At 40.2% G+C, this 14,629-nt stretch overlaps 1 protein-coding gene across 1 annotated transcript in view; it reads left to right on the top strand.

The window, feature by feature from the left end:
* Nucleotides 412-14,629, top strand: part of KMO (kynurenine 3-monooxygenase) — a 67,851-nt gene continuing 53,633 nt past the window's right edge. The window contains 1 exon segment of the mRNA XM_018060276.1: nt 412-553. Coding sequence (XP_017915765.1) covers nt 500-553 — 54 coding nt within the window. The 5' untranslated portion in view covers nt 412-499.

Below are 14,629 nucleotides of genomic sequence, written 5' to 3'. Positions count from 1 at the left end.
TAGGTGAAATTCCTGACCGGTCTTAATAACAAGAATAATCCACAGAACAATTGGAAAACAACGCCATCTTATTGAGAGAAGTGTAAGATGCTCTGGGACACCAGATCAGGGAAGTTTCATTCATGGGTTAGTCATGGTTGAAAATGAAACTAAGAATACATGGTATAGAAAAGGAAGAAGAAAAGCCACAAAACTTGTGCTTTAAAAATTCTGTCTTGCACATAGAAGAGTGTTCAGCCTTCACTTGGTTGGATTTTTCAAAATTTGGTTATTGCAACAAATTCCCTTTCCAGTAAAGTTGAGCTGATTGTCCTTCAGGCAAATAATGGGTTAAATGCTACCTTCTAAGTTCTAAGTTCAAGGAAAAACAGCCCTATTCAAATACTGCTGCTGGCTCACCAATGCAGGGCTTAAGGCAAAGACGAGGGAAGTCAGTGTCTAGGAGTCAGTTTTCTCTGTGACGAGAGCTGTAACAGCTGTGAAAAACACTTCAGCAGTGATGGATTCTTCTGATATTCAAAGGAAAAATATAGCTATCATTGGTGGTGGCTTGGTAAGAATCTATTTGGATATATTATTCCTGGTAGTGGTATTATATTATCATTACTCTTTTTTGCTTTTTTATCAGAGATTAATTGCTTTTATTAATATTTTTTCTATCAGTTTTACTGCAGTGTTATTGACATAGAGCACTCTGTAAGTTTCAAATGTACAGCATAATGATTTCACTTACATACATTATGATTCCCACAAGAAGTTTAGTGAGTATTTCTCATTTCAGAGAGATATAAAATAACAGAAAAAGAAAACGTATTTTTTCTTTGTAATGGGAACTCTAAGGATTTACTCTCTTAACAACTTTCATATGCAACATACAGTGGTGTTCATTACATGTTACATCTGTGGTGCTTATTTATATTATAACTGTTAGTTTGTATTTTTTGACCACCTTTGTTGTTGTATAAAGATATTATACCTTTAATCTTCCTCACCTATTTCACTTATTTTAATATTATTAATCACTTGTAAGGATTGTTCACTTTCTTTTGAAACTTTTCTGATATTTAAATACACCTTTTTAAAATGTGGTATTAGTTTAGTTTGCTCTTTCCTTAAAGAGCTATCTTATTTCCATTAAATACAAAGGTGTCCATTTTCCGTTGTTTTTTCTGTATAACATTTTTCAAAATAGAAAATAAAGCAAATTGAATTTGATTAATCCCTGAATAGACTATGTTTTAAAACAAATATTAATGTAAATAGTTATTTTAATCAAAATATTTGCCCTGCTTTGGTTAATAACAGTTTATACTGTCTAGTAAGAATAAAAGTGTCAAGAAACATGAAGTTAATGCAGAATTATCACATTGAATGTTCACTAGTTATCTGAGTAAGTGGGAGTAATACTTATTCAGTCCTCCTATCTGGCTGGTCCCAAGTTGGTGGAGTGAGGCACAGAGCAGGTGAGATGAATGGGCTGAGATGGCCCCACATCTAGCAAGATGAGGGTAGGGGGTGTCTCTTCTCTGCTTCCACCGTTATTATAGGAAAGCTAGTTCTGCTTAACGTGGGGCTGCCTCAGTGAAACTGTATTTTCCCCTCCCTTAGCAGAACAGCTATTTTGGAATCAAAATATCCCCATTAGTTAAAGTTTAATCATTTTGGCTTTGCCTTTGGTTTAATCATGTGCACGCTTTTAGATCATAGGTATTTATTTCATTTACTCCGCGAAAATTTGCTGAGGGCCTAATAATGTGCCAGACACTGTTCTAGGTTGTATGTAAATGAGTACATTTTGAACCACATATAGAGTTATACAGTTTGTGCTAATTCTGACTTGGGTGTTGCCTTCCTTTTTGTGTTTTTCCTAAAGTATGATGACAGTTCTAACATTTCTGGTTTGCTATTGTTGTAGCCACACGTTCTGGGAAACAAACTCACTCAAAAGAACAATGCAGATAGTGAAGTGCAGTTTATTACACCAGCAGGCCCGAGGCAGAGTCTTCTCTTAGCCAAGGACCCCCCAAACAGTTTTTGTGAAAACCTTATATACCCTAAGTGTACATGCACAAACTCACCTCCCCATATTCCCTGACAATCAAAGTTAACCTGTGATTCATTTGCCTTAAGCCTAGGCAGTTAACAGTGGACAATTATCAATAGGCCTGTGATCATACCTCAATAAGTATAACAGAATGTATGATTCTATTTGGTTACACAGATAATTAGGGTACTCTTTTAGCAAAGGAAGAGCCCCAGGGCTCTTCCTTCCTGGGGCCTGGTTTTCCAGTTGGTTTGTCGTTTCCATAGATACTGGGCATGGAAACTGGGCGTATAGCTCAGAGTCCACAGTCTAGCCCAAGGATGGAGTCCTGCTTTCAAGATAGGGCCTGTTCTGATTCCTCCTTCACTATCACATGCTGTGTTGGCCGATGCATGTGGCACACATCCTCATTTCTTCATACTTTATACCTGGCTTCAATCTAATTGTTCCTATCAAAATTTTGCATAAAATGTGGATTTATGGAGTCAACAAAATCCTATTGGGTGCCAGCTATGTGCCAACAGTGTTTTAGGTACCAGGAACACAGTGATGAGCATTCAGGGAGGAGAAAGACAATGCAGAAGAAAAGTAAGTTCAGTGAGGCCTGAGCACTACAAAAAACATTCAAGCAGGGTAATGCTGTAGGATCTTGAGGTACCCATTTATAGAGTGTGGTCAGGGACAGCTTTTCTGAGGAGACATATGACCTGAAAAATGAGAAGGAAGCCATCATGTGAAGGGCTACAGAAAGAGATTTTGGGGTAGATGAAGGACTGGAGAGAAACAATGAGATAAAGAGCTGAGCACTTTTCTTGGAGCAGACAGAAAGGCACAAAGAATGAGACTGGAAAGGAGTAGCCACTGAGGCTGGGGAGAATGATATACCCAGAGAGTCTAAGATCTTAGAGTGCAAGGCAGACAGATTTTATCCTAGATGCAATGAAAAGCTGTTGGAAGAGTTTAAGTATGAAAGAAAGCTGTGATTTTAAGATTCCTTAGGCTGTTATATAGAGAAGAACTGGGAAATTTTTAAGACCATGTAGACCAGTTAAGAGGCTGTTGTGTTTGTCCAAGGCTTGGATTAGGGTGGCAGCAGTGATATCTCTTACAATGGCTCTTAGATATCCAAGTGACAGTGAAAGTCGCTTAGTCATGTCCAACTCTTTGTGACCCCATGGACTATACAGTCCATGGAATTCTCCAGGCCAGAATACCGAAGTGGGTAGCCTTTCCCTTCTCCAGAAGATCTTCCCAATCCAGGGATTGAAACCAGATTACCTGCATTGCAGGCAGATTGTTTACCAGCTGAGCCTTAAGAGAAGCCCAAGAACACTGGAGTGGGTAGCCTGTTCCTTCTCCAGGAGATCTTCCTGACCCAGGAATCAAACCGGGGTCTCCTGTATTACGGGCAGATTCTTTGTCAACTGAGCTAGGGGAGATAACAAATATGTGATTGGATATATGATTTTGGAAGGCATAAAATTGTGAGTATCATCCACAGGTTTCTCCCTGAATAACACCTGAACTCTTCATCATCGAACCACTTCATTATCTGGGCACACATACATGTGATAGAAAATGGAAGACATGAACTAATACACATATTTAATAAGCAACTAAAATTCCTCTGTAAAGGACTTCTTTTCACCTTATTGCTCAGGTCCATACTTAGGAATCATGTCTGATTCTTTTTTTTCATTTTATGAAAACCCCCGTTCCTCTTTCATTCTATCAATAAGCCTTGGTGCCTCTATAACGAAAATATATTTCAATTCTGGTCATTGCTACCATCAGTTAGGGCCATCATCATTCTTTATCCATACTCCTGCAGCCTCCTCCTAAATGATCTCCCAGCTTCTACTCTTATCCATAGGCAGTCACACAGCAGCCAGAATCAACCTTTCAAATCATTAGTGTGATAATTACCATTCATTGCTTAAAACCTTCCATTACAAATAAAGTAAAACCTAAACTCCTTACCAAAAGCCCTACAGGAACTGAGTCTGTCTACCTGCCTGGCCTCATCCTTTCCATGTTTTTTTTTTTTTATATTACCTATCAGCACCTGAAATCATATACTTTATTTGTTTGGGGTAAGTAGGTAAGCTATTTATTAAGCATCTATTCCTACAAGGATATAGCCTCTCGTGGCTGGAACCACACCTAATATTACTTAATGTCATTATTTAGTATTTGACAGATAAATTAATGAAAGGAATGAAAAACTCTTCTTAAAGATATGAAGGTAAAGGAAATTTCATAGTGGATGAAAGACTGAATATTGAGGAAATTTAAAAAATTAAAAAAGAATTCTGATTACATAAAGTGATTCAAGAAGGTTAAATTCAATACATAAAGGACAAAATTATTTTCTTGCCCATCTACTTTCTTGTGTGTGTGTGTGTGTGTGTGTGTGTGTGTGTGTGTGTGTGTTTCACCTTTCCCCTTATCTTCCTCCCCATGGACTGATCCTAGTCCTTTAGAATAGGATCTCTGATTATTAAAGGCTGATACACTAAAGGCTCTCTCTGGACCCCAGGGGGAAAACCGCAAGAGCTGAGAACCTTTACTCAGAAGTCCAAATAATATAACGAACTGATTTTTTTCCCCAATGATACCTTGCCTAGTGAAAGATTACTCAAGAATTTGTCTTTGCTCTAATGTAGTGACCGTCTGATTCTGTGATTAACCAATTGATTTCTGTTCTTTGAAAACATGCTAAGTCAAAGAGGTCAGAAGTAACTAATAGATCAATGAAGGTCTTTGAGAAACTAAAGGTGAAAGAAATTGTAAACAATGATCATAAACTGGTTAAAGTTATATTGAAGAGTGGGAAAAGACGTTAAAACAGTTTTTCAAGAATGTTAATCTGAGTATTTACAAAAATCACTATACTCACTTAGTTATTTTCCTTCTTGTGTGAAACGCTGCTCCCAATCCCTTCCCCTGCAATAGGGATTACCTCCTGGAAGCTGGGGGTGTAACTTCTCCTGCGAATGTACACAGGACTGTGCTTGCCTTTATCACAGACTGCATTCTGTTAAAGTTATAGACATAATGATTGTAAAGAGATAATTGTTTAGTTGTTGAGTCATGTCTGACTGTTTTGTGACCCAACGGACTGCAGCCAGCCAGGCTCCTCCATCCATGGGATTTCCCGGGGAAGAATACTGGAATGGGGTGCCATTTTCTTCTACAGGGGATCTTCCCAACCTAGGGATCGAACCCGTGTCTCTTGCATCTCCTACGCCAGCACATGGATTCTTTACCACTGAGCCACCCACATTTGTAGATATGCATAGTTTATTCCCCATAGAAGCTTCTGTAACTTCGAGTCTAAATATTTTCTTATCTTTGGGTCCTGCCCCCTTTTCTTTTATAACGGTATCCCAGTGTCTTGTATTGTCAAACACACTAAAATATCTTGTGTGCGTGAGTTTGCTTTCGGAACAAAGTGGAGGATCATGCTCTTAGATGTTATGGGCAAGTAAAACAAAGACACTATTTTTCAGAATGGAGTCATAATGAATGCAATACTTTGAAGGACTAACATTTTAAAAAAAAGAAGATTTAAAAAACAATCTCTACTTTTCAGGCTGAAAAGAGTTTTGTTGTTGTTGTTTAGTCACTCAGTTGTGTCTTACTCTTTGCAACCCCATGGACTATGTAGCCCACTAGGCTCCTCTATCCTTCAGATTCTCCAGGCAGAAATACTGGAGTGGGTTGCCATTTGGAAGGAGTTTTACAGTCTTCCAATTCTAACCTAAGGCAACCCAGGGGTAAAAAACTGCCACATGAGTTTACGTTAGAGTGAGACTTGTTTTCTTTACCAAATGACAATCCAGAGAAGTCAAAAGAAAGGCCATTGCACATGTGTCCTGAAGATGTGTAGGTATTCAGGTTCTTGGTATCTGGAAATGCTGCTGCTGAGGTGACTGTTTTCAATGTTTACAAGTATGATGGAAATGATCAGAGTTTTCAGTGACAGTTACAGCTACTGATCTCTCATTTTTTGGCTGAAGTTTAGAGTTTCAGCTGTAAGGATTATTGAGAATAGCAGCCTTAGTTGTTGCCTTCTGTTGTAGTGTGTGTCCATTGTTCTAGAACACACTTTGAAGATGCATTTTAGGGCAATATTGAAGCATTTCTTCTGTCTCCCTAGCTGATAAGCAACTCCTTTTCCCCTTTGTTTGACCCAGCAAAATTCTTCATTAAGAGCTTATTTAGAGGGTAAAGTTGTTCAAAACATCAGGTCAAGGAGATGTGTTTTCCATGACTTATTATTGTTAATTGGGGCCCTGTCCCCTAGTAGTCAAGTTGTTAGTGGCCTCTACTGGTGAAATTGGGGCTTCCCGGCTGGCTCAGTTGTAAAGAATCTGCAGGAAACACAGAAGATGCAGGTTCAATCCCTTGGTTGGGAAGATCCCCTGAAGAAGGGAATGGCAACTCACTCCAGTATTCTTGCTAGGAAAATTCCATGGACAGAAGAGCCTGGTGAGCTATAGTCCATGGGGTCGCAAAAGAGTTGGACATGACTTAGGGACTAAACAACAACTGATGAAACTTCCTTTGAAACTGCTTGATTGTGATGCTATTAGAGGTTATATCTCATGCCTAGAGATGTTAAATTCTGTCACAAATTTATAGGCTCAAAATGGACCTTATGTCAAATTGGCCCTAGACAGTGTTTTCTACCCTGTCTCCCTAGGGTCTTTCCACCTCACAGCTCACTCTTCACTCAGTTCAGTTGGATAGAAGCAGCAAAAGACAGTGAGGAGAATGCACAGGAAAGGCTGCAATCTGCTGGAAGTGCAGGAACTCGTACCCTCTCCAGGTCTTGGATTCTTCATCATGGGCTAAGACTTGGTCCCTAAGTCTTTTAGCTCTGCAGTTTTTCTGCTTCCTTTTCATACTTCCTTCCTCACAGGTCACTAGCTTTGTTCTCAATCTAGTCTTTATAAACATAGAAATCAAATGTCACCTAGATTTTTCACTTTCTCCAAAATAAATATTCTAGACATGTATAAACCATCAAATGGTTCATAATTTTTGGTTTTGAACTGTGGTGCTTTTGAACTGTGGTGCTGGAGAAGACTCTTGCAAGTCCCTTGGACTGTAAGAAGATCCAACCAGTCCCTCTGAAAGGAGATCAGTCCTGGGTGTTCATTGGAAGGACTGATGCTGAGGCTGAAACTCTCAATACTTTGGCCACCTCATGCGAAGAGTTGACTCATTGGAAAAGACCCTGATGCTGGGAGGGATTGGGGGCAGGAGGAGAAAGGGACAACAAAGGATGAGATAGCTGGATAGCATCACTGACTCGATGGACGTGAGTCTGAGTGAACTCCGGGAGTTGCTGATGGACAGGGAGGCCTGGTGTGCTGTGATTCATGGGGTCGCAAAGAGTTGGATACGAATGAGCGACTGAAATGAACTGAACTGAACTGATAGTTCTCTATATAGTTGATGCTGGGAAAGATTGAAGGCCAGAGAAGGGGATGATGGTTGGAGATGAGATGGTCAGATGGTATCACTGACTCAATGGACATGAGTTTGAGTTGGTGATGGACAGGGAGGCCTGGCATGATGCAATCCATGGGGTTGAAACGAGTCAGACATGACTGAGTGACTGAACTGAGCTGAACTGAACTAATAGTTGGTTCAAGTGTATACTTTTTACTTTATGCAAATATTGATGAGCCAAACTATGCAAATAGCTTAATAACTATTATTATTTTGTTTCATTAATATTAAAATATCTGTTCACTTCACTCTTGTTTTCCACTCCTCAGGCACAAAAACCAATGTATGATAAAACCTGTACTACTACCCTGATTTCTAGCACCTTGTAAAAACAGAAGTGAAGTCAATTTCTTTGTGACCACAGATGTCATCTTGAATTTGCTCAATACGTAAGAGACAAGTTTTCATCTCACTCTACTAGCTTTCGTCAATTTCTTTTGTAGTTTTGCTTATGTTCCAATTCCTCTCACCAAATAAGTTTTCTTTCAGCTATCTCACTCACGTATCTGTATTTCTCTAACAGGCCTGACTAACATTTTGAGTATTTTTTGCTACACTGATAGATAAAGTACCTCATAAACCCTGTTCTCACCTACATAAAACAAAAGTCCTTGTTCAGAGTTTAGTTCATTTGCTGCCTAATGAACAGTATCTGAAATGGAACCAATAACTTTAGACAGATCAGTTTTGTTAACTGTCTACCAAGAAAGTGTTCTGCTTCTCAGCCTTTTGGCTGAGATCGCAGACAGTAAAGCATCTGTTAAAGATGTGGGAGACTCGGGCTCGATCCCTGGGTTGGGAAGATTCCTTGGAGAAGGAAATGGCAATCCATTCCAGTACTATTGCCTGGAAAATCCCATGGACAGAGGAGCCTGGTAGGCTACAGTCCATGGGGTCGCAAACAGTCGGACACGACTGAGCGACTTCACATTCACATTCCTTTTTATTGGTTCCAAAATACTCTGTTTGTCCATCTGTCCATACACATCTCTTCATTCAGCTATTCATCTGTCTGTCAACTCAAAGAGAAAAGAACACTCCTCCACTGGTGATGATAATCTTAGTTGGCACTTTTTTCTTGAAGACAATTTGGAAAAAATATATGCTGATAGTCTTAAAAAATATGGAGGAATTGAAGAAAGCAACATGCTCCCTCTCTCTCTGAAAGTCAGCTTCAGCAATGCCTTGCCTTTAGAGGGAAGATTGTCCTTTAATCTGAGGGGAGTTAAAAGCATTAGAATCTAATATAGACTCTCAAATACACCAGATCTGGAGTATGTACAAAACCTGTAACAAAACCTTCTAAAAATCTCGTTCACTCTCAACCTCTTCCACGTACTTTGCAGTTATTCCCAAAGCAAAACCAAAGAAGATACAACTAACTCCTGCCACACCACAAGCCATCAAAACCCTCTCCTCAACTTATCTCAGGCTCTCTTCTACTCCTCTCTCATTACCTGTTTATAATTAAGCAATATAAATTCCTTCTGATACTAAATAATATAAATTCCTCCATTCCTCCTGATACTAAGGCCCAAGAACCAATAGGGCAGGCAGAAAGAGAGTATGGATCTCAGAAGTTTCTGGGAGTTTGGTCCCTGTCACTAAAACCTGTGCTTTGATGGACCATTTCATTATTGTGATTTTACCCAAAGAACTCAGTGGGTACCATGCAATTGTTTATAACCCTAAAAATTTAAAATAACTCCAGTGTACAAATATAAGGGCATTGCATACAACAAAATGTAAAGCAATTCATAAGTATTATGATTTAAAATATCTTATGACTTGGAAATACATTCACAGTATACTATTCCTTTTTAAAAGATAATTATATAATAAAATATATATCCTACTACCATTTTAAGAAGAAATATCATTTGCTTTATATACATAGGCAATGTTAATACTGGTTCTCCCTGGTGGTAAGGGTGTGGAAGATTACATTTTCTTTCAAATACTTTCTAAATTTTTATTACAAACTGTTGAGTCTTTTACTAAGTATCAGGTCTGTACTGGAAATAGAAAGATGGACAAAATATAAGCCATACACATATCATGAATCCCTGGGCATTCACAGCCTAGTGGGAAAGTCAGTCAGGAATGTAAATAAATAATTCAGCTATTTAGGAAAGATATTAAAACACATATACACATCCATGGAATTAAAGAAGAAAAAACACGTCTTTTGGAGTTGGAGAGATACTGAGAGAAATTGTACAGAGGATATGATTCTTGAATGAAGGCTAAAGGAGGAGAAAACAGCACAGGCAAAGGGAACATTAGATTCAAATGCACACAAGTATAAAAGTACAAGGCATATTCAAGAAATATACAGTGACTTCGGTCTACCTCTTACAGATAGTACATGAGAATAAGAAAAAAAAATGAGCTTGAGAGGCTGGGATCAAATGTAAGAATCTTTTATGCCATGTTGAAAACTTGAGACTTTCTTAAAGACTTATGAGGAGCCAATGAAGGATTTTAAGAAAGGAACTGCATCATTCAATTTCTGTTTTAGGCAATAGCCAGCTCTTCTGGAAGTATGACTTAAATAGGTTCTTGGAAGAAAAGTTACAACCAACCTAGATAGCATATTGAAAAGCAGAGACATTACTTTGCCAGTAAAGGTCTGTCTAGTCAAGGCCATGGTTTTTCCAGTGGTCATGTATGGATGTGAGAGTTGGACTGTGAAGAAAGCTGAGTGCTGAAGAATTGATGCTTTTGAACTGTGGTGTTGGAGAAGACTCTTGAGAGTCCCTTGGACTGCAAGGAGATCCAACCGGTCTATTCTGAAGGAGATCAATCCTGGGATTTCTTTGGAAGGAATGATGCTAAAGCTGAAACTCCAGTACTTTGGCCATCTCATGCGAAGAGTTGACTCATTGGAAAAAACTCTGATGCTGGGAGGGATTGGGGGCAGGAGGAGAAGGTGGCGACAGAAGATGAGATGGCTGGATGGCATCACTGACTCGATGGATGTGAGTCTGAGTGAACTCTGGGAGTTGGTGATGGACAGGGAGGCCTGGCGTGCTGCAATTCATGGGGTCATAAAGAGTCGGACACGACTGAGCGACAGAACTGAACTGAACTGACGGGGAGGAAGAATTACTAGAAAACTTCTAGTAGTTCAGGTGATAGGCAATGGGAGCCCCATATATGAACAGTGGAAGGTATGGGAAGGAGATCTATTTTCAGAGAGATTTGAAAGGTGAAATAAATAGGACTTGTTACCTCGTTAAACATATATTTGTAGGTAGAGAGGGCATTAACTATTCTTCGAGTTACCCTCGTTGGGTAATAGCAGGTAGAGTCGTCATTCACCAAAAGAATGAATGCAGAGGAGGAGAAGGGTCTGAAGATTGAGGAGGGGAATAAGTTGAATGTGAGGTATGCTGAGATGAAGATTCCTAGGGATCTTCCTACGAAGACACCCAGGAAGAGAGGTTCAGTAGTCAGAGATGGTGTTCTGGAGGAGTATCTAGGCTAGAGAAAAAGTCTTGAACAAACTTTCTTAAGAGCCCCAGCTTGAAAGTGTGTGGGACATTCATCTTATCATCAACAAAGGAAGGAAAATCACGACTGTCGCTTGACCTTAGAGACCAAATTCAGATGATACAGGTAAGAGAGTTCAGAGTAAGATCTAAATAATAAAACATTTGACACAACATTCACAATTCTAGAGCCCTCGGATGGCTCAAATGGTAAGAACCTGCCTGCAGTGCAGGAGACCCAGGTTCGATCCCTGGGCTGGGAAGATCCCCTGGAGAAGGGAATGACAACCCTCTCCAGTATTCTTGCCTGGAGAGTCCTGTGAACAAAGGAGCCTGGTGGGCTACTGTCCATGAGTTGCAAAGAGCCGGGCATGACTGAAAGACTAACACTTTCACTTTCTCAATTCTAGCAGATGTAACAGTTACAAAGTATGAAGACATTCTTATCTCCTTATTTCAGAGTAAGTGCAATTAACAATCTGGTTCTTCTCATTACATTGCTATGGTCAAAGATCGAATTCTTCAAAGACCAAGCTATAGTTCCATGAGTAGGAGGTTATTAACAGGCTTTACTAAAGCCTGTTTGGTGATAGACTCAGAAACAAACAATCTCTATGACTCTTAGGGAAAGTTTTACGTGCTTCAGTAGGTCACAAATAGTTGACACATGTTTAACATTACATTAATTTCATGAGTTGGAGTAGGAAATGACAACCCACTCCAATATTCTTGCCTGGAGAAACCATGGACAGAGGAGCCTGGTGGGCTACAGTCCATGGGGTCACAAAGAGTTGGACAGGACTGAAGTGATGGAGCACCAGTTCCATGAGTAGGAGGTTATTAATAAGCTTTGCTAAAGCTTGTTTGGTGACAGACTCAGAAACAAGCAATCTATGTGACTAGGGAGAGTTTTATATGCTTCATGAGGTCAAAATTAGTTGACTGATGTTTAACAATACATTATCAGATCAATTTCAAACATACTATATTAAAAGGCATAGAAAGTATGACATTTTAAAAATCATGATGTCTCTTCCTATCAAGGTCAGCATTTATATTGGATTGGCCCAAAAGTTTGTTTGAGTTTTCCTGATGTTATAGAAAACCTGAATAAATTTTGGGCTAATCCAATAAACTTAGTTTTCTCATGATCAATGGATACTTGAACAATCCTTGCTGCCGAGGTCACGTGGGAATCAGCGGAAAGGTAGTAGATCCTACTGCTCAGCATGATATTCACTGGCTGAATGCCTGAGAAGCATAACTCCACATTTATATAAAAGAAATTTTCAAATTATCTTTTAAATTAGTGAGTTAGGCATCACTATAATGGTCCACAGCAGGGTCCAGGCACATGACCCTTAAAGAAGGAAGTTAGAAGAGACAAAGTGGGGAAATGGAAGAGCAGTAAGTTGGGTAAATCCATGATTACGTAACCAAGGAATCGCCTCAGAGTCTGCTGAAGCACAAACAAGCTAAGTCAGTTGTTAATAAAACATTTACTTTTCAGATTATTTTTTTAATCAAAACTGTTTACTGCTGCGAACTGTTGATGCTGCAAAACAAATATGGAGATTTTTCATAATAGTCTATGTCCAGGCTTACCTCTGTCTGGGTTTCCCTCATAGTTCAGTTGGTAAAGAATCTGCCTGCAATTCAAGAGACCCTGGTTTGATTCCGGGGTTGGGAAGATTTGCTGGAGAAAGGATAGACTACCCTCCCTCTCCAGTATTCTTGGGCTTTCCTTGTGGCTCAACTGGTAAAGAATCCGGGCAAAATGCGGGAGATCTGGGTTTGATCCTTGTGTTGGAAAGACCTCCTGGAGAAGGGAAAGGCTACCCACTCCAGTATTCTGGCCTGGAAAATTCCATGGACTGTATAATCCATGGGGTTGCAAAGAGTCGCACAAGACTGAGTGACTTTTCACTTTCAGGCTTTACTCTAAGAACTGGCATGAAAACTACTAATAGCTCCTAGGAGTCTAACCACATATAGTTTCTTCCCTCCTCTCACCAGCCTCCCTCCTTATTGATGCACAGGAAGCAGCTGGGCCTTACCCAATAGTATGTGTTGGGTTTAGCATGATATACACATATTTTCCTTTCCATTTATATCTTTGGGTCTTCCTAGCATTTTTGCCTGTGTAACAACTAAAGAGTCTCTGGTGGCTCAGATGGTAAAGCATCTCCCCGTAATACAGAAGACTCAGATTCAATCCCTGGGGCAGGAAGATCCCCTGGAGGAGGTCATGGCAACCCACTCCAGTATGTTTGCCTGGAGAGTCCCATGGACAGAGGAGCATGGTGGGCTACAGTCCAATTCCTGATTAAGAGCATTTTACGTAGAAGTGAGAAGGAGAAATAAAGTTAGAGTGAGTATAAAAAGTACTTTATAAGCCATGTTACTAATCTTTCTAGCTGAATTTATATAATATCTACAAATAACTTTTCCTTTTAGTTTTATTCAAACCTTCAGTTCAGTTCAGTTCAGTTGCTCAGTTGTGTCTGACTCTTTGTGACCCCATGAATGGCAGCACGCCAGGCCTCCCTGTCCATCACCAATTCCTGGAGTTTACCCAAACTCCTGTCCATCAAGTCGGTGATGCCATTCAGCCATCTCATCCTCTGTTGTCCCCTTCTCCTCCTGCCCCCAATCCCTCCCAACATCAGGGTCTTTTCCTACTTTTCGCATGAGGTGGCCAAAGTATTGGAGTTTCAGCTTTAGCATCAGTCCTTGCAATGAATACCCAGGACTGATCTCCTTTAGGATGAATTCAAACCTTAGTAATACAGAGTTGGACATTTTATTATGACTGGTCTTGGAGAAAGCATTGTTGTTTATTCTTTTGTGCTTATTAATAATAAGAAACGGCAGCAGTATGTTTGAACTCACCACTCAACTGGAACTGATGCAGTGCAGTGACTTCTAATGGGGCTTCCCAGGTGGCTTAGTGGTAAAGAACCCGCCTGCCCATGCAGAAGCCAAAGGAGATGAGGGTTTGATCCCTTGGTTGGGAAGATCCCCTGGAGGAAGCCATGGCAACCCACTGCAGTATTCTTGCCTGGAGAGTCCTATTGACAGAGGAGGCTGGTGAGCTACAGTCCATAGGGTTGCAAAGAGTCAGACACAACTGAAGCAATTGAGCATGCAATGACTTACAATAACCTCTGTGCTTCTCTTCCACCCATTCAGTCAGTTCAATCACTCAGTCGTGTCCAACTCTTTGTGACCCCATGAATTGCAGCACGCCAGGCCTCCCTGTCCATCACCAACTCCTGGAGTTCACCCAAACTCCTGTCCATCGAGTCGGTGATGCCATCCAGCCATCTCATCCTTGGTCGTCCTCTTCTCCTCCTGTCCCCAATCCCTCCCAGCATCAGAGTCTTTTCCACTGAGTCAACTCTTCACATGAGGTGGCCAAAGTACTGGAGTTTCAGCTTTAGCATCATTCCTTCCAAAGAAATCCCAGGGCTGATCTCCTTCAGAATGGACTGGTTGGATCTCCTTGCAGTCCAAGGGACTCTCAAGAGTCTTCTCCAACACCACAGTTCAAAAGCATCAATTCTTT

The sequence above is a fragment of the Capra hircus genome, chromosome 16 (assembly GCF_001704415.2).
Source record: "Capra hircus breed San Clemente chromosome 16, ASM170441v1, whole genome shotgun sequence".
Classification (NCBI taxonomy): domain Eukaryota; kingdom Metazoa; phylum Chordata; class Mammalia; order Artiodactyla; family Bovidae; genus Capra; species Capra hircus.
Note: the sequence above shows the minus strand (reverse complement) of the source record. Positions and strands in the feature narration are given on the sequence as shown.